The sequence below is a fragment of the Colletotrichum tamarilloi genome (assembly GCF_030869305.1).
Source record: "Colletotrichum tamarilloi strain Tom-12 chromosome Unknown Scaffold_230.1, whole genome shotgun sequence".
Lineage (NCBI taxonomy): Eukaryota > Fungi > Ascomycota > Sordariomycetes > Glomerellales > Glomerellaceae > Colletotrichum > Colletotrichum tamarilloi.
In genome coordinates, this window is record NW_026849613.1 from 2653 (window position 1) to 22623 (window position 19971).

The 19971-nt window shown below is 51.0% G+C and overlaps 6 protein-coding genes across 6 annotated transcripts; 3 read left to right on the forward strand and 3 right to left on the reverse strand.

Annotated features, from left to right (window-relative positions):
* Window positions 1–203: 203 nt before the first annotated feature.
* Window positions 204–2747, forward strand: CTAM01_16505 (uncharacterized protein; the record flags this gene model as incomplete). The annotated part of the gene is made up of 6 exons (XM_060532498.1): window positions 204–229; window positions 298–946; window positions 1003–1075; window positions 1143–1590; window positions 1653–1836; window positions 1920–2747. The coding sequence occupies 6 exons, from the start codon at window positions 204–206 to the stop codon at window positions 2745–2747; spliced, it is 2208 nt and encodes a 735-aa protein (XP_060372916.1).
* Window positions 2748–7114: 4367 nt separating this feature from the next.
* On the reverse strand, window positions 7115–7896 carry CTAM01_16506 (uncharacterized protein; the record flags this gene model as incomplete). Its single annotated transcript, XM_060532499.1, has 2 exons — window positions 7115–7474; window positions 7537–7896. 2 exons carry the CDS (start codon window positions 7894–7896, stop codon window positions 7115–7117), a joined length of 720 nt encoding a protein of 239 aa, XP_060372917.1.
* Window positions 7897–8737: 841 nt separating this feature from the next.
* Window positions 8738–11093, forward strand: CTAM01_16507 (uncharacterized protein; the record flags this gene model as incomplete). The annotated part of the gene is made up of 6 exons (XM_060532500.1): window positions 8738–8814; window positions 8869–9628; window positions 9685–9754; window positions 9833–10373; window positions 10453–10621; window positions 11046–11093. The coding sequence occupies 6 exons, from the start codon at window positions 8738–8740 to the stop codon at window positions 11091–11093; spliced, it is 1665 nt and encodes a 554-aa protein (XP_060372918.1).
* Window positions 11094–11649: 556 nt separating this feature from the next.
* On the reverse strand, window positions 11650–13476 carry CTAM01_16508 (major facilitator superfamily transporter; the record flags this gene model as incomplete). Its single annotated transcript, XM_060532501.1, has 4 exons — window positions 11650–12665; window positions 12741–13041; window positions 13150–13206; window positions 13333–13476. The coding sequence occupies 4 exons, from the start codon at window positions 13474–13476 to the stop codon at window positions 11650–11652; spliced, it is 1518 nt and encodes a 505-aa protein (XP_060372919.1).
* A 5372-nt stretch (window positions 13477–18848) lies between these two features.
* On the forward strand, window positions 18849–19232 carry CTAM01_16509 (uncharacterized protein; the record flags this gene model as incomplete). Its single annotated transcript, XM_060532502.1, has 1 exon — window positions 18849–19232. The coding sequence occupies one exon, from the start codon at window positions 18849–18851 to the stop codon at window positions 19230–19232; it is 384 nt and encodes a 127-aa protein (XP_060372920.1).
* CTAM01_16510 (purine-cytosine permease FCY21) lies at window positions 19031–19381 on the reverse strand (the record flags this gene model as incomplete). Its single annotated transcript, XM_060532503.1, has 1 exon — window positions 19031–19381. The coding sequence occupies one exon, from the start codon at window positions 19379–19381 to the stop codon at window positions 19031–19033; it is 351 nt and encodes a 116-aa protein (XP_060372921.1).
* Window positions 19382–19971: the final 590 nt, after the last annotated feature.

The following is a 19971-nucleotide window of genomic DNA, read 5'->3' on the forward strand; positions in this document are numbered from 1 at the left end:
CAGGGTGGCTAGCTCACGGTCATCAGCGTCACGGCTTCGTACTGAAGTATTAGAGGGGGTCTTGGGCGCCATGAAAGTAGGCGGTGACGACCTATTCGACGGCAGTACTCTTCGCCCTGATTTACGAAACATGCGTTTGGAGCGTGGATGTCCTGACCTCAGATTTCTTCATCTCTATACGGGCACCCATACTTCGTACAACAATGCTCAAGAAAGCACGGAAAGCAGCGTTAGTCTTCAAATCATTCATGGAGTTCCATTTTGTTCTCTTCCACTGACTCTAGCACGTACACCCAGAATCCTAGGGCTGGATTGGGGAAGCAGTTCGATTCGAGCGAGCGTTATCTCCCGCGACGACAAGAAAGCTCATCCTGTTTGGAACAGAAAGTCAATACCCGGTCACGACGAACGTTATCAAAAGGGCGCATTCAGCTCGGCATTGTATCTCGATGACGTTGGAAAGGTCTACACAGGCGAAGTTATTGACGAGGATCGCGACCCGGTGCCGTCGAAGCATTTCTTTACCAAATCACCACGGACAGGGATTGACGCGATAGATGTCGCCTTGAATAATTTGAAGGCAGACAAACTATGGAACATAGTTCATGATGGTATGGAGGCAATCGTCAAGGCCGTCTTTCTAGAGGTTGAGGACCATTGCAGCGGCAAGAATCCCGAAAAGCAGCCATACTATATCGATGAGATCGGATTATCCTACCCTGCGCACTGGAAGAGCGAGGAACGGTCCAAGTATGAAAGGCTCCTACGGAAAGTTGCTTCCAAAGAATCAGCTTGGATACAGAAGGCCTTCGATGTCAGCTTCCATGCCGAGAGCTTGGCATCGGCACATTGTTTATTCTGGCATCGTGAGCTGATTGACAACATCATCTCACCGGAGCTGGACTCTGCGCTTGTTGTATTCCTGGATTTCGGCGGCTACACAATGGTGATTTTTCTTTATTGCCCCCAATAGTTGAACGAAAGCGGGCTCACAATCTGCAGAATGGATGCATGTTCGATGTGCAAAAAGGCAATGACAGTCATTTGAGTTATCACAGAGTGGGCGAAACCTTTTGTAAGCCACCTTGCCTTCCCCATTCTCCCCTTTTGGGCACGGAAGATGAATCTAAAAACTCTCGCAGCAACGTTTGGGGGAACACAGTTATGGGAGCAGAAGGTCTCCGATTTCTGCCGACAGGAAGTGGAGAAGGACCGAAATGTCGTATTACCGCCTGGACAACGAGCAAGTCTTCTCAAACAGTTCCACCTGGAGATCAAGAGTTTCAGGACAAGTGAGATCGAACCAATGTCTTTGTCTTCGACCAACCCTTATAACCAAAGGGAAAAGTATTCTGTATTTCTGGAGAAAGAACTCGCTGAGAAGTTCTTTAGAGCTGGCTTGGAGGAGCCCATAAAGCTCGCTGAAAAGAAGATAGCTGAAGCGTTTTCACTAAGCTCTACCAGGGTTAGGGTTGTTCTCTCAGGGGGTAGTGGCAAGAATTCTGTTGTACAAGCTCGGCTGGAGTCAGCTTGCAAGAGTCACGACATCCCGGCACCGTACTGCTTCTACGAGGGCTTTGACAGGGACGAGTGAGTAGTCATCATCTTACCCTCTACGTTCTAGCCGTACCAATTTTCACACGAACTGGCAGTTCATGGAACATCTCCAAGGGAGCGGCGTTTGCAACGGCGAATATCAAGTCGGTTCAGGAGGTCATAGCAAACGGCGCGGCGTTTGGCTTCCAACGGTCAAGTTCAGTCGCCGCGAAAGGCTCCAAACGCTCCAAAAAGCCCGGAAGCGCATGGGAAGAACAGATTCAGGTCTCTTTCGACTCGGTAAGCATTTCGACTCACATCTATGTGCCATATTTCTTTGAAGGTAGTAGGTTTACATACTAACCTGAGACGCGTAACTACAGCATGGGTCGCGTTCCTGCAAGAAGTGGTACAGTGGTAAAATGAGAGTCAGAATCATTTGCGATCCTTTCTTGCAGCTGCATGGAAGCCAAAAGTACCTCCGTTTTGCTTCCTGCTGCGATATTGTGGAGCTTCCGCAACCCTCCAAAGGCTACTGGCAGTTCAATCTTCGTTTTGAATGCGCTGACGATGATGCACGTCTAATTGTCGAGAGAAGTTACATGGGCCATGACGGTGATAAGATCAAATACCAAATGCCGATCTTAAAGCTACCGTTGTACTATGACCCATCGTACTGTTGCTGTCTTGTCAAATCTGATGTGGACGATGAAGGCTATGGCCTTCTGGTCACAGAAGCAGGACAGATAGTGGCTTGTCCAAAAGAACCAAGACTAAGCGATCTTCAACCAGGAGGAGGGTCACATCTTGAAAATGCTTCAGACAATCGAAAGCGAAAGCGGCGGGCAACCCCAGAGCACGTCAGAGGCAATCTCAAGAGAACGTCGAGCTTCAAACCTTCTGGGCATCTTCCTGAACTCAGTATGTCTGACTGTTTGTCAAGGTCTAAAGGCGCAAAGGCGCCTTCGAGGTATGGGGCATCTGGAAGTCTACGCGCCCCTTCGGACTCAGTGGAGGAGACGATCAACGTGGCAAACAGCGAGTCTGGAAGGTCTGTGCTTTCATCATCACCGGAGACATCGACTCCTTATCAACCTTCAGTTGGAGGAAAACATATGAGAAGTCGCCACTTTTGGAAGCAATGGTTCACTATCGACCCTGAGGACGCGCTTCGGGAGCAGGATGAGCAGCCGGTCTTACTATCTCCATGAGCATGGCCTTGTGCCTTGATCTTGCATGAGAATAGATTCTCCGATATTAGTGTACACTTCAGGAGGGCAAGCGCACGGTTGACATGATGGGTCAACGAAGTGGTGTTTGTTGCTTCGTATGGAGGTGGAAGTAGGAAAATTCGCCAACCTCCTTCCCTAAGTCAGAGGGTGGTATCATGTAAGTGGAAGGGCCGTTTGCATGGCCCTGGCCGCCTTGCAGGCCCGCCTTCCCTGCCACTACCTAGAATTCAATATGAGCCTTCCAGACACCAAGTCTTTGCACTTTTACACATCGAAGACTTGTGATCTGCTCACATGATGTGAATAAGCACCTGGAAGCCAGATTTTAGGCACAAACACATTTTCTGGATTCATTAGCACATCATAAGACATATCCGTTGCCGTCATGTGAAGGAGCGGAGTGCTGGTGCGATGGACCGTCTGATGATATACTGACCAACATGTGTGTGGAAGAAAGAAAAGGGAAGAGATGGATGTGGGCAAGTGGCTTTAGCAACAAGTCAGCTAGCACAGAACAACGCAAGCGATCAGCCACACTTTTGCCGTGTTGCCCGAATGACTCTCAAGGTTGACATTGCAAGTACTGCAGCATTAAGTGCATGCCCAGTGATCAAAATCATATGATGCGAGAGAGCGCCACGCTACTGTGAGATATAAGGCCATGGAGAGTGAAAATTTGAAGCGTAACACGGCAAAATGACGTGGGCTCGGTTTTGGGCAGCACTATTGCTTCCCGGTGAACAATTGCCAAATGTTGCCTCGGGGTATCTAATCAGCTGAAGGGTATCTCTAGTGTCTCGACCCTGCTGCCAGACGTCGACGGAAACTTGAATTCAAAAAACGTTTGCAGACCATAGCCGATGCACACCTCTACGTATCACCTCCATTCAGTCGGTTCCAATGCCCCTCGTCACGGGGAGGTTTTCATGCTTCACACCGCTTCGAATCCCCTGTATGCTCTATCACTGAGTTCTGTTGTTTCTCTTCCCATCTTGGAAAGTCTTGCGACTGCTCAACAACTATCCACCTACCTGGCCAAATGCCTCAACTGTCAATACCAGGTTTGGTATCTCAGGGGTGTGGCCAAGGTTACTGTCATTCTGGACCACAATGAAATGAAGGCTCGAAGCAGGCTAGAAGATACCTCAACGGCAAAACTCTCGCCTTTGATGCTTTGGTTCCTCAGCCACAAACTTTGCTTATTTACCTGCGTCAGGTTCGCTTGAGAGAAATAGTGGACCTGCAGGCAAATTTGTCTTACCTGAAGATAGCCTGCTAATGTCGAACTATCTTCCCTCGCGTCCCGGAGGATACGCACACGGTTAGACGGTAGGGGGTACAGAAATTTCTCACTAAGCTTCATGCCTTCCACACGCCATCAATGTGTCGCGAGGGAGACGGAGGGGCTTGGTTCGTGACGCTATCATACCTACTTTACATACACAGATTAGCTTCCTCATTTCCCCTTCAGGATGCCCATGCAGAGTCATCGTTTGGCTCAAAGACATATGGGGCTGGGTCACATTCGCGTCGCCCTGTATACACCTAGTTTCAATGGGTAGCTTACACGTTCCAGGAGTACGTGTGGAGTTGTGAACATTTTTGTCACGGAAATCCATCTCGTAACAGGAACTTGAAACCTCTTGAAGATAAGAAGTAAGCTAATCCCAAGTCCCACGCCGCGAGCATCAACAGTCCCGTGTGATACATTTACCGGCATCTGGGAATATGTCAAGTAGTTTGATAGTCTGCCCAGAAGAACTCTCTATTCTCGCCCTATGAACAGTCATAGGCAAAGTCGATCTGGTGAAAGTGGAAGATGCGATTGAGCCTCATCTTTTCTTGAGGTACAGTGAGCCTGACTGCGGATAATTATCGGCTGGATGTGTGTCTCCGAGCTTCGGACACTTGACTGCAATCGAAATAACACCGGCTCATGGAGTTACGTACCGCTTGTGAATAATTGAGTCTCTGTTAATGCCGCATGGCCTAGCTAGGTACTAGGTGTACTGATTGCCACGGTCCGCCCGTCTTGACATGAGAGCACTTCGATCCCACACCCGTGTCATAGCCACACCCCTGCCATGATGCAAAATTACAAATCGCGCCTAGACTCACGAGAAACCTGATTACAAGTTGAAGGTACATGTAGATGGGGGGGTACTCCTACTAGTCCTGTTGGGTGCCCTCAGACGTGCTGTGTAGGCATTTGATTCTGTTACGGGCCGCGTACCAGCACCTCAGCCGTGATTCCTGGTATATGTACACCTCAGAGACATGGGGAGCTGAATTGAGGCATCTTTCGACTGGGAACATCACCCACTGAGCAGGTATGTCAGTCACCGCTGTTGCCCGAATGATCGAACCAGATCATTACAGCTCCCAAGACAGAAACCTTGTACGCCACGTCTTGGGGAATCTTTCGGTTCACGTGCATGCCAAACGAGTCCAGAGAAAAGAATCACTCATTGCGCAGCATCACTTTACTTCAACACTGTAAGGTCTTTTTCAAACCAGTCAACGTCGCCGAAACATGTCCCGAACTCCATGAATTTCAATCAGGACTCCAAAACGCTCGAGTAAGGTACGTGGTAATGACACGTAATGACACGGGCAACCGCTTGGTTCGATTGCTGCCCTACTGTTGTCACAGCGAGAATCATGTGAAGCTGTCCATGAGCTGTACAGGGTCATGTTAGCTTTGACACATGACGGAGCAGGTGTTCCTTGCCTCTAGCTTGAAGGAATGGTTTGCGACTCACCGCACTTTCCCTACCTACCTGCAGTAGATGATGACCGAAATGAGTAACCTCCTCGGCAATCGGAAAATTGTTCAATGTGCTGCAAACGGCAATGAACGACAATTGTTTCGTCACATTGGGTCAAAAGAAAAAAGAGTGAAGACTTCTCATTGCAGCAAATAGTTGGGTCTTGCTTGTTAAGTTGTTAGTAGATTTTGGATCGGAGCACTAGATTGTACTTCTTGCGTAGGCTTCACTCAGCTTCGTCGACCGATATTACCATGTTTCAGTTCAATAGCTCTGATCGCGTCTTTGTTTCTACATTCAATGCTAAGTTCACCCCTTCTGCTAGCCAAGTGATCTACAGTATGGTAGTTCTGCAACTACGCCCACCTCTCTCTCTTGGTAATCCAAAGGCATGTGACGGCTTTTTTAAATGAGTAAGGACCTATTATGCAGGCTCAAGGGCCGGTCATGGCCACTTAGCTCGTCTTTGGCGTGGGTTTCCCACGGAAGCCATGCAAAGGGGAGTTGTTTCCCTCAACGTTCCCTCAACGTTCCCGGGCATCCTGATTCTGACGCGATCTTCGGACAGGCCGGAAGATGTGCTGCGCCACGTATTGTCTAATAGAAAGGAGTCAAGTTATCATCATGCTCCTTGAACATCGCAGCATATGGATGTTTACGTAGCAGAGTCGCAGCATTACTCTCTGGAAGCGACATCGCCAAATCTTTCTCCCAAAGATCGAAGCTGCGGCTGACCCTTATACTGAGCTAACGAATTGAGGATCCAGCGGGGCCACCTCCTCTCAGAGTTCCTGCCAATAACACCATCATTTCCAACTTTGTCCATGGCCCTGACGAAGAGGGGCACCAACCCGATTGAAAACTCTTCAAGTCGCTGGTGGCAGGAGGTCGCCCTAAAGATCGCTTCACGTCTGGTTGTACTGCCTCTGCGATTGATTACAAAACCTGATGTCAGCCGTATGTCGCCCGTTCTTGTGGCTCTTGCTGCTTCCGTGATTAACTCATCCTGTGCCAACTTCCCCAAAGGAGTCGGGACTTGCTTGTCTGTCGCCTTACTGCCCCAGTCACTTTATACGGAATCACTGTGTAGGCGTGATTTGTACTTGCACTGTTCTAAGCAGCCATCGCTTCCACTAAGCCTTGATTGAGACCCCATTTTGGTTCCACCGGGCCTGAGCTTTTCCAAAGCAACGTGACGTGTGCAGAGACAAACCACCAAAGTCTAAGGTACATGACAAGCCAAGTGCTTTGCTTCGAAGAGTCTCAGCTCAAGTGATCACGACATTAATATACACTGTCTGAATACCTTCATATTCCATCAACTTGTTCACCCCTGGTTTATCAAGATTAGACTTCTTGCATCTATCATTTAGAATTCGGAAGCTTTGGAAACTAACCCTGCGAGTGGTAGGTCTAGGCCGATGAGCCTTGCATTCTTTTCGAGCCTCCCTGGCTTGTAGAGCGGCGGTAAGCTCGACCTTTTGGTTGTATTCTTCAACCCATGCCCCAGAAACCTTCACGTGAGGACTTCGTTGTTGCTCAACTATGATCCTCGGTGTCAGTAGATGATATGCTCGTTCAACTCAGGGCGATGTGCGAGTTGAGATCTCGGGTAAGCCTACGTCGGCGTGCGAAACGTCTGACAATGTCTGCATCATCCTGGAATGCGACGCCACATTTCTTGAAGTGTTCAGCAGCTAACCCGGTCAGAAACGGCTCATTTGAGAACGCAAAGCCACAGCCAGAAGATGCATTTGGACAGATCAAGATGTAGTAGTCTCTGCCGAAGCCTAGGTCGTAAGAAAATGCCCAGCTCGGCCTCTGTTGGAGCGTTCTTGTTGCAACAGATGTCTTGATGACCGACGCAATACGTGATGGTTCGTTGTCTAAAGTCGAACGGCCGTCGGCGAGACCCAGCTCTTCTGGGCGAAGCGCCTCCTACAATCTACAGTTAGATTCGTCGAACGTCAGGCAGCTTGGAATCAGGTGCGAAGGATCACCTCTAGCAATAATCCAGTATTGAGCTTGCTAAACCAGCTAGCTGCCTCATCCTGTGGTGCAGTAATGGGTTCACTCGTGAATGAGATACCGCTGGATTTTCCTTGGCAATACCGGACAGATTGAACGTAGCATTCGAATTCGTTTTCCAGTTGACCCTTAAGCGTCTGAAAGTCTCCGGAGTAAGTTAGCGAAGTTTTGACCAAGAAGAGATCAAGCAAAGCCTTTCGATCGTTCTCATGAGCCTCTACGAGGTGATTCAGCCTTTGCTTCAGCTGATCTTTTGCCTCAGTCATTAGATGCTTTAGTTCAGCTTTTATTTGCATCTCCTCTTGGCTTAGCCGACTCTGTGCGCGAGACATTGGTAGAGTATCGTTTTTCTTCGAAGTAGAGTAGGGGGCGGGGTTTGTGGACGGGACTATGCTTGGTCGACAGGATCCTGGGAACGATGCCCTTGATGCCGGCTAGAAGTGCATGAACGAAGTCGTAGACGATGTTAAATAATCCGAGCTAGGTACTTAGAGTGCTAGGAGGCTGTACTTTCTTCCTTCAGTCCTCACTACAACTTCACACATCACATTGCATATGTACTCGCACCTAAGGTACAAGCAACATTGCGGTCCTTGAAAAGGCTTTCACCGCCTTGCTTGAAACGAATGCTACCTTGGTGGATTCAAGATCAATCTCATGAATACGAACCAATGCTTACCGAGGTTTCAATATTTGCTCTAGCTGGCTTCCACATTGCACTTTCGCACAGGGGGACGTGTCAATATTCACAAGATGTACTTTCAGCACCCTTGTGCGTGGTTTTGTTCCAGCGATCCTCCCATGAACTTATATTCGATTTGAATTACCAGCATGGTATTCCTGATTCATCCGCAGATATCCACTTTCACTGCCTCTCAACCCCGGAACCATCCTGGGGACGATGGACGCACGCAGGTTGTTGTGAACAAGCCTCTACTACTGGACAAAAGGTGAGAGTACATTTCATCCGACTTCAAATGCAAGAGACGCCTTTAAAGTGGGAACCCGAAGAGATTGAATTGCTCATGAGGAGACCACATCCATTCTTTGCGTTTGTACGATGCTTAAGTATCCAGTTTGCTTCATGTTCTTTTCCTGTCAATCTCTCGTCACCTTCCCAAATACACAAGCAACCACCGCTTCTTATGCACAGTCAATTGAGACTATCCAAAAATGGCACGAGGAGTTCTTCTCAAGACTCGTACCTTGCCCAATGCTTTTGCAGGCCGCAACGGCCGCCGCAGAGATGTGTGAGTTAATCATTTATTTCTCGGCGAACACTGAAAACTTCTAACAAACCAAAGGGTCGCCGCCTGGGATTGGGGGAGTACTTCTGTTCGTCTGACCATCTGCCCCCTACCAACGGGCGATGACGAGGATATCTTTGAAGCAGAAGTGTTGTTCAACCGAAATTCTTTGCCAACGCAAGACGGTACCCGATACGAAAAAGGTTCTTTCAGCGGGTTTATCAACATTTCTGGACGCGGAGAAGTGTACACCGGAGATGAGATAGGGCCTTCGACCACACAAGTGTCGGCCAAATTCTTCTTGGGTGATGGCTTCTCCGATACCAGAGGGGGGATCGCCACCGGTACGACATTTTCAGAGGTAAATGCTGCTCTCGCAGAAGTGAATGTCCTACGTCAGCAGATATTGGAACGACAAGGAGACCCCGATTTCATGAGGAGGGGAAATCTGGGCGTGAAGCAGATACTCACTGCTGTCCTACTTCGGTTGGAATCCGAATGTCACAGGAAAAACAAGCCTTTGAGGGTTGTGGACATTGGCCTATCCGTTCCTGCTCACTGGACTCTCAGAGAGCACGAAAGGTACAGGGAACTTATCGAGGAAGTCCTCTCCAATGACTCCCAGCATGGGAGTACCCCCACCATGCTGACCAGTCGGTCTTTCAACCTCGACGATATCAACGACCACATCCATTTCCATACAGAAGCAGAGGCGATGGCTCACTTCCTCTGTTCGGATGAGGACATCGCGAATAAGACTTTAGGCAGGAACGTTAGCCAGTATGTGCTTTTCATTGACTTTGGTGGATCTAGCACGGTAAGTTTCATCTGGTATCGCTCTCGTCTGCTTGGCTAGCATGCTAACGATCGAAGAATATCTGCCTTTTCTTCGTGAGAAGACGGGCAGGTAGAACGGCTCTTTTCAAAGCAGGAAACTCAATTGGTAAGTAAAGAGACGATATAGGTCGTTTTTGTAAGATCTTGAGGATAACCTTTATGCTGACTGCTTGCTTACCAAAAGGGATGGTTGGGGGCTCGTCTATGCTGGAGACGTCCGTTGGCAACTTCTGCGTCGATCATACGAACTTCGGTGGCAACCAGCCCACATCGAGCGAGCATACGTCATTGCTTCGGAATGAGTTTCTGAGAGCATTCCGTTGGAGATTGATAGCTGATGGGCTCAGGAATCCTTTCCGCGAAGAGTCTGCTAGCACGTTCGAAGCCATGTACCAGAAAGACATGGATCTGAGCATCGACCGGCCAGAGAATTATCCCTCAACTTCCCTACGGTTCCATGTGACCATACCAGCCGCGAATCTCAATCAGATGTTCCATCAAGCCTTTTTCTTACCCTTGTACCAAGCCTGCGAGGGGATAAAAGGCCTCAAGAAGACACTCGAGACGGCTCCGAAAGGCACTCGCGGTCGAATCGTTGTTTCCGGGGGCGGTGCTAAGAACCAGAGTGTCAAACACTATCTGTTCACGGCTACCAATGAGATCTTCGAAAGCATGTCACCTCCGCCTATTATCTTCCTGGACTGTCTACCCGAGACCCCCTGGGAGTGAGTTAATCCGTATTTCAAGACCTATGTCCGATGTGGCCGAAACAAGAACTTTGTACTGATACTTTGGACTATGCAGATCTTTCAACACTGCTAAAGGGGCAGCAATAGCAACTGCCAAAGCTAACCTCTCAGTTGCATCTTATATCACGAAAGGGGCTGCATTCGGAATCCAGGTTCAGAGAGGCCCTGGCCTAAAGAGCGAGGCTGAGTGGGACAACGAAGCTAGTGTGATCCTGGGAAAGACTGTAAGTTACTTCTTATAGGCCAACGCATAATTGCTTTGGATTCTTCACATTGCGGTTCCGCTTACCAAAACGCATTCCCAGCGTAACGGCTTGATGAAATCACAGTATCACAAATACAAAACAGACGGGACAAACAGGTTCAGGATTGTGTGCGACCCATTTAGGGGTTCCCTTTCGAAGTCGAGATCAGGTCATCAAGCCAAGCAGTATCTGAGCTGCAAAAATACCTATGACTTCCTTGACTTATTAATGCCCTCTGAAGGGCAATGGCAGTTTCGGCTTTCTCTCCCGGAGAATCAAAGCTCTATGCACGAGCATCTGATCTTTGAGAGGTGCATGGTAGAGGGAACGACCCCACTGGAAGAGACCTACCAGAGAATCACACTGATGGTCTTCTTTGACCGACCAACGGCGACGTTTTTAGTTCGGCCTGATCGGGAACTCGAAGATTTGCATTTCGGACTCGGACTGACACCAAGTGGGGAATTTGTGACGGTCACAGAGGAGGTTGAGATGTACTGGACAGACGTGGTGGAACGAAGGAGGGATGCGATAGTGTCCCAGGGAAAGTGTATTAGCTCTAGCATTAAACACCAGGATTCGGATGGACTTGTGGAATTAAGCTCAGAAGACGAGGATCGAGATCAAAAACAGTATGTCAAATTAGGAGAGCGCGATGGATTCAGATAGAAGAGTAGGCTGGTCTGCCTTATTGTTTTCTTTTCGCGTCTTTCATTTGCTACTAGTCTGTTACCCACTGAACATACCGAGAATGCCGGCCATAAAAGCTCATGCTCAAACACAAATCGATGCTACGCTGGAGACATCATTGATAGACATGTGCAAATCAGGAAGCAGGGAGATCATATCTGATGGTATCATTGACTTCACAAAGATAAAGAATGTACAAGAAGGATTTTTGAAGACACAATGCAACCATACATATGTATTCATCTTTGAACGACTGGCTCATAACAACGGAGCCAATCTCTATAGCTGTAATCGCAAATGAAAGCACCGTATAGCACCTAGAGCGTGTACATGAAGTCAGGGCGCTTGTCTCCGGCAACCCATCTCTGCTCGTCAGTCATGCCAGCCCACTGGGCATCCATCTTGCCGGCTCTGCGGCGGCTGTTGGATACTCTAAGCGCGAAGTGCATGAAAATAGACCCACCGAGGAGGAAAAGAATCTGGTAGCCCAAGACAACACCGTGGCCAGTGAGGTAACGGGGGGACTCGGCCTTGATGTAAATGTTGGAGGAGACAACACCGTTGAGGTTGCCCCATCCGACGACCATGCCCAGGACGAAGGCGCGCTTGAGAGAACCCTCGGTATTGTTGATGACCCAGGAGAGGGTGTTTGAGATGGTCGGGTAGATACCAGCGGCGCCGAGGAAGGTTCCGGCATACTGGACCTTGGGGTTGGTCGTGGAGATGAGCATGACGAATCCGACGATACCAATAGTGACAGTCGCGACGTTGCAGTATCCACGCCAGCGGGTCTTATCGGCAATGATACCAACAGTGACGGTGAGAGCGGCAGCAACGGCGTAAGGCGGAACGGAAAGCAGCTGGGCCTTGGTGCCTTGGTGACCCATGCCACGGAGAATAGTAGGCAGGAAGAGGGAGAAGGCATAGAGGGGCACGAGGCAGCCCATGTAGATGACCATGTAGCCGTACGTCTTCCAATCCGTCATGGCAGCGTAGATGTGGCGCTTGTCAAAGTCCTCGGCGGTGCGGCCCTGCTTGTCGGCGATGAGGCGGCGCTGGACGCGGATACGCTCGTCGGGAGTCAGGAATCGGGCGCCCTCGGGCCAGTCGAACACCATCCACCAGCAGAAAATTCCGACAAAGACGGTGGCCAGACCCTCAATGATGAAGATCCAGGCCCAGCCGGGCTTGCCGCCGATGCCGTCCATCTTGGCGATGGCTGCGGCGAGGAGACCGCCAAAGGAACCGGCCAGAGCGGCGGCGGAGAAGAAGACGGCAGAGCGAACACCGATTTCGGATCCCTTGTACCAACAGGAGAGGTAGTAGTTGACACCTAGTGTCTCATATTAGCCTCTGAAATTTCACAACCATAGGTTCCTGTGAGATCATGATGAAATAGCGAGCTTACCAGGGAAGAGACCAGCCTCAGCGATACCGAGGAACCAGCGGGCCGCAAGGAGACCGGAAAAGTTGGTGCACAGACCCATGAGCGTCATGATCATGCCCCAGACGATGATGATTCCAGTGAAGAAGATGCGGGGTGTGAGGCGCTTGAGCAGTGCATTGGTGGCGGGCTCGAAGACGGCGTAGCTGATGAAGAAGATGGTGAGCGACATGTTGTAGTCGGTGCCGCTCATCTTGAGGTCATCCTCCATGCCGGCGAGACGCGCATTGCCAATATTGGTTCGGTCGAGAAAGGAGAGGAGGTACTACGAAGAAATATGAAATTAGTATATCGTCAATCGTATTATGCGCGCGCAGCAGCTCATGCGCTGAGATTCTAGGAGAAGTGAGTGAGAGGGAAGATCATGTCTTACGAGGAGGGATAGCCAGGGGACCAGCCAAAGGTCGACCTTCCACATGAGCTTCTTGTCCTAGAAAGGAAAAGATGAGTTAGCATGAGTGGACTTATTTCTTCTGTCGTCTTAATGAAGCGTGGAGGAGTGAGTGAGGGCTTCACGACCTCATCACTCATAAGCCGGGTGAGGGAGCACACGTACAATGGCGGCACGCTCCTCTGCAGACTTTCCGGCGTCGGGATCGGGCAGATCAGCAAGCATCTGCGCCTGCTCGAGCTGAGAGTCGATGGGCTTCTCATCCGAGCTCTCGGCGAGCTCGTGATCTTTCTTCCCGTGGCGATCCATGGCTACGGTATTGGGACGACGGTTGTGGGTAGTGGGAAAGGTGTTCGATGTGCGAATGAGATTTGCGTATGCGCGCGAGCGCGTTGGAACCAGGTGTGTCGCTTTTCCGAGGTTTGTGTGTGGGATCCCGCAGAAAAGTTTGCTTCCCTCTTGCCTTTCGATGGTAGAAAAAAAGAAAACTCTCAATCAAGAGAGGTAGGATCCGTCGGAAAGGCAGGCGCACGAAATCTGGTACGTGGCTCGCTTAAATGGTCGGGTCACTCAGGTGTATTCACCAGTAACCGAAGCTCAGGATGAGAGCGGATGAGGGGAGAGGTTGAGCAAGACTCGAGATGTGGTGGAACGCGGCAAATGGGAGGCGTTGAAAGGAGACGGAGAGGTTAAGTGGGAGAGAGAAACACAGAGAGAGAAGATGTGTCCCAAAACAACCTGGATGAGCTTGAGGGGTAGATCCGAAGCCAACGTGGGTTGAAACCTTGAGCGCTGCTTCTTATAAATTCGACGACAACATGGGATGTAGGCGGCCGTTTCCTCTCCCTCTCTTATTCAACGACAGTCCTGCCATGCCCGGGACCCTCCGTGGCCGCCGAGTGCTACCCCCGATCCACTCACACTCACACTCACACTCTACGCAGTATACATCGCATACCCCAATGGGAAGGACGAAATTGGCTTCCCATCTGAATGGTTTCGTTGGATGGCCCGCCCCTCTCTTCCGAAGTACTGTGTAAACAACCTTCACCGTGCGGGCTTCCGACGGGAGGGCAACGGGAGTACTTCAAATTCGGTACCGGAAACCCTGTCTGCTAGTTATAGCTTCGCCGCCGCGCCGCCTACGACATGGACTAAGGCTAGATTGAGGTCTGGGAGCCTGGGAGTAGGGGGAATGTAGACTCAGGGACTGCCTCATCCGTAACTGCGGGCAGGGTTTGCAGGGCTTATTGCCTTGGGCTTCGGTACGTACTACGTAGCCATGCAGTATGCAGGTTGCTGGTCGTGGTCTTCCGCGCAGCTGGCTTGCATTTCGAGACGAAGAGAATGGCAGGGGGCTTTGAGTTAGGGATCTGAGTGGCTGGCTCTAGCTCAGAGAGCTCAGGTTGAGCACTTTGCTTGCTGCTTGTATCTCCGACGTCTCGACACTTCGAGTCGCATTTACACTAGGGAAAGGTATCCAACTTCCTCGTCCGTACGACCGATGCCTTGCCCACGCCAATGCATGCCCAGAGCTCTTGGCACTTCTCATGAGCCAACCCCGGAGCGGTTTGCTGTTAGCGATTGGCCCGCAGACTTGCGAGTCTGGGGCTAGTCTGGAAGGCAGGCTGTGGGCAGGATTGATGATGGGGGTCTCGTAATGGGAGGAAGACGGAGGAGAAAGGCGGAGAAGAGCAAGAATAAGCCAGACAGGTGAATGGCCCGTAGCCAATACGACGATGGGAGGTGGTAGAGAAAGAGGCAACTGGAGTCGACGATGTCCAGGCCGTTTGAGCAACATCAATGACTCGTCGAGCGCAGCCCTCGACTTCTTTTTCTGCCCAGCCCGAGAAGCCTGCGCTTATGCTGGCGCCAGACGCAAACACGACGGACAGTGTGCCCTAAGGATATTGCAAATTGGCCTATTGGAATGAGACCATTGCTCCTCGCTGGCAGCATATTACCTGCACGTCCCAGTATGTGACCCGAGGGATTTGTTTGTGCTACACTACTCACGGAGAGGATGTTCCCTGCAGGCTAAGGAGTGCTGGACGGCTCACGAACACCAAACGGAAACGCTAGATTGACGAGAAGGTCGAGCTGGATGCATAGAATGTTCGATTCTTCCCGTTAGCTTCATTGTATCCGAAGTATGCGAGCCCTTCAGGACGGGTGCTGCACTAAGTTCGAGCCGTCCTCCCCCAAGTTTCTTACAAGCTTCTTCTTGTCCTGATGGCCATCGCGGCGCGGGGGAGGATACGGGGAAAGGGATGGGGAACCTGTTGGAGGTCATGGTGGGCAACATGAAGACAGGGGTGAGAACATGAACAATTTTCGATGGACTTTTCCCTAGACATCATCTCTCTCCTCAGTGCCGCTATTATCCTTTTGTCATCATCGCGACCCCGTCTTCCCCTCACAAGTCTCTCCACTCAACCACCGACATTCGTGGAGGTCCCCGGACGTAATAAGCATAAGAAACAGAAAAAGTTCGGACATTGAGCGAGATAGTTGGCCAGAGACAGGGAACCAGCCTTCTCACGAACACCCCATGCCGCGCCCCTCTTTCTCTCTTCATCCCCCGCAATCCTGTTTCTAGGCAATTTTCCCCGCACGGAGAGGGAGTCGTGGAGTTTGACGAGAGCGCTCCGATTACTTTACGACTCCATTTCAGTCGAGGTCTTGGAAAGTCTTGGGAGGGGCCCGGCAGTGGAGGCGAGCTAATCAAGCTACGGCTCTTTGCCAAACTAGGGGAATTCTTGCCGACATCTGTGATCCTTCAGGCTCTTGGGGAAGACCTGTTTCCTGGTCTGCCAAGATCGTGCTAGAGAAGAGGCCAATGGGGCATCGCGTGCTTTTGACTTCTGTCGCGCTGTCATGTGCGATCAAGTCTCGTTCCATTGGGGTGGATAGTGCCCAGCCCAGCCTGTATGTATTCATTTTCATCAGCGACATGGATGATGGCGGGCCAGCGGGCTTCTTCCCGCCATTCTCATTCTCCAGTGAAGCCGAGACCGGGCAGCACACCGTGGACGTTGGTTGGAGCTTGGCGGGCGCCCAAGCTAGCTAGACGGTCTTGTGAGCAGTGAGCTTGTCGATGAGAGTCGAGCAACACGAGCTCCCCATACCGACGGAAACCAATGGAAGGGAGCGATTTTCGCTAGATAGGCCACCTTCATGAATTGTGCAAGCCACAAGTCTCTTCTCTTACCGAAAGCTCGTAACAAAGGAGGAGACCGGCGTGATCTTGGCGACTGATGCGCCCGTTTCCCCGCCCATGTCCTGGGAACAGCCGCCGTCCAGGGCACTGCGCGAAAGACGGCTGGGAAAGCGGTAGACGAGATAAGCTTTGCCGCCATTGAGACCGACTTTGACACGAACTGTGGCTCTCGAACTGGCGGCGCCGCCAGCCTGGGGCAACTTGGGGTTAGCTGGCACTGGGCAGCCTAATGGTGGCTCCCAAATGGAACAACGCGCGCTTTTTCGTTGGTCTTCTTACTTGGCGGGGAAGAAAGAATCTAGATCGCAATGTGTCAGGGCTCCTCTTCCCCGGATTTCCTGGTCAACATCAGCCCATCCCGGACTGAAGTCACAGCACCACCGAGCACCCGCAAGTTGTTCCGGGAGAGCCTTAGATTGGTGGTCAGCAATGTGCAAGTTCCAGGAAAGGCTTCGACGAAATACGCGATGTTGGATGGACCACAAAGGCTTCCGCAAGCCAAGCCAGAGAACAGGTCCCATTATCGACGTCCTCGGTGCTCTTGGCAACAGGCAGTCCGGTCCCAATAACATTCGCTGAGTATGGGTGTTATCCGATGGCACATCTCTCAACCGCATAAGCCATCTGCGAGACCACGCGACGAACGCCCATCCGAGTACGGAATGGCCCAATCCTAGTCCCAAACCATTCTCGACGAGGCGAAACCCTATTTGAACGGCCGCTTTTGAGAGGTGAGCTAGAAGATTCGTAGTCCGTTGACCGGGTATGATGTGGCAACACTGCCTCAACTCGAGAGAATCACTACAAACAGCAGTGCCGTCAAGGCAGGACAATGCCGTGGTTTCACAACGTCCCGGTCTGGTTCCGCGATCCCTTGCACTTGGTTCTCGAACAAGATCGTCTCCAGCGCCGTTCCCGCCTTAGTGGCTTGCGACCTGGCGGGCAACCTCTACAAACGACTCCCAATATCGCGGTCGAATGGAAGTGAAGAGGCTGTGACAACTTGCGCTCATAACGTTCAACTGGCATCTGAAAAAAGAGGGTCACAAGGTAGTCAGACTTGAACCGTCACATGTCTCGGTCGCAACCGGCGTAGATTGCTATTTGCTAAACAGCCACTGCCGAGGGACATCCGCGATTCGATATCGTTAATGCGGATACGGAAAAGTAAGGGTGAGAGTAAGATGAGTGGTAAAGGGTGAGATTGAGAGCGAGAGTGAGAGTGAGATTGAGGGTGAATCCGTGAGACTCAGTGAGTGTGAAGCCTGGCGGCATTGGCCGATTGTCGGTCGAACCATCTTGCGCTTCTCACCTACTTCGTGTGAGAATGTGTATATTCTCCTCCTGTCTCTCTCCCTACATCTACCTCGATTTCATCCCATCCAAACTCTGTGTTCGAGTAGGTGACACAGACCGAGCGGCGGTGCGGTTTCATTTCCATGGCCTCGGAGCGACATGTCCTGTCCTGCATACAGTATGCGGCGAAAAGCAAATAACTCTTTTTTCTTTTCTCCTTCTCCTTACAGTCGTCCCAACGTTTTCTCCAGGATCTTACTCCCGCCACTGCCGCCGTGAAAATGAAGAAAAAGGAGAAGTCGGACACAGTACGAGATCTTCGGACGAGTTTCGTCCCAGTTGGTTGGTGCAAGATTTCTCTGCAAAGCCCCATCTCGGGCGTTATTCCCACATGAGCCATCTTGTGCGAGACGGCTTGCGGCCGAAAACGTGTTGTTTGCTTCCTTCTTGCATATGCTGCTGCAACACCACGGAGCCGTGTATGGTCAATATTCCGCCTGTTTACATGTGCTCTTATTCGACCGGCAACGATGATCCCGAAAATGCCTCGAGGAGGTACCAAGGGGATGGGAAGACCGGAAGAAGCATCTCTTCGATAAGAATTTGCCTACCAAGAACGCAAGCTGTGAAAGATGCAACCTTGTTTCAGGGTCGTAGAGAAGGATGAGGTCGCCCCGAATATCAAATTGTTTGCTAGAGGCACCCGACGCGCGGCATGCCCAGAGACGCTGCAGGAGGTTGAGGACTTCGTGTGAGTGAATCACCCATTGTACTTTTTACTCTGGGATCCCTCATGCTTCATCCCAAGAGATCATGTGCGTCAAATAAAACGTGGGAAGAGAGGCGATGCAGGTGTCCACGCGCATAGATCTATTGCTGCGCCTAATATGCTTCCACCCGTGCTTCCCTGCCTATGGCAAGCAAACAGTAAGTATGAATTGTGCCCAATAATGATTTGCTACATATTCCTCATGAACCTTTCCATCTGCACAGTAGACGATTCCTTGATAGAATTGCTACCCCTGCTGTCCTTCCCAGCGGGCCAAGCGGCGCAGCTCGCACAGCAGACCCGTTAGACCTCACCGCCACGGGCCCATTCATCTCGACTGTCCAGAGGTATTCTTCGTCGCCCTGAAAATCTCCTTTCCAAAGATCCAATCGCCAAATGCAGCAAACCAAACACCACAAACGCCAGCTCAATTCCAAAATCCCCGGCCGTCTCGACGGTCGGCCCGATCCACCACATTTGCGCCATGCAGGGAACGAGGACGCCGAGGCAAGAGAAGCACGACCAAACGCAGCCACGCTTCGCGGCAGCTTCGCGGCGTTGTCCCAGGAGTCTGGATCCTACCTCGCGCAGTTGACGCCACAGAACCAGAGGTCGTCGACGAGCACCACAGTCCACGGTCCACGGTTCACATTGAGGGATGCCACAGACCAATACCTAATGAGAGGGACGAAGGTCTCCAGACTCTCAATGAAATCTGCGGTGTCACGAATTTCAACGAGGCTTGCCACCGATGTCATCATCGGCGCATACGCGTCGTAAGAGATATTTGCGGACCTTCGGGAAAAGTATGAGAGGAGGAGCTGGAAGTTGATGGTTATGGTGTACCCCTTTGCTGCGATGTTGCCGAAGAGCGTGGATGAGAGGACTATGCTTTCGAACTTACTGAGACCTCCTGCTGGACCGACCATAGCTGATATCACCCTGTGGACTGTTTCGTTCTCGTAGACAGTTTCGAATCGAGGCGCGCTGGGGACTGTTCCTTAAATAGCTGCGCTGAGGATTATGAGGAGGATCGCATGAACAGGGTGATCTGCGTAGGTGTACCAGGAGATACTCAGCCGTCGCTTGTTCCTTAGCAGGCTGGTTAGGTCGTCGTCAGAAGCGCAGAGAACGTGATAGCTAAAGCCGAGTCCCTCACAGCAAGCCCGGACGTTGCGCCTCGCATCTCGAAGGTGAATCTACCTCCTATGTCACCGATAAACTCTTCGCGTCGCTAGAAAGACGAGTTGAGGATAACGCCCTGTTAGATAGGCACTCACAGGAGCATGTTCGCGTTCATCACCACCACGAGGTCAAGACATTGACTGTCTTCTTAATGACAAGCTAGTCCACGAGAATCAGGGCGGCGCCTCGCACTTAAATGTTCCGGCCGAATGTGACTCGACGATAAGGGATGCCTTTGCAGCTCTTTCACTCTCCTCTCTGCGCATCTAGGATAGAAACTTCGCTCTCCGTATCGCGCTTCGTTGTGGCGAGAGGATGACTCTGGAGAAATCAT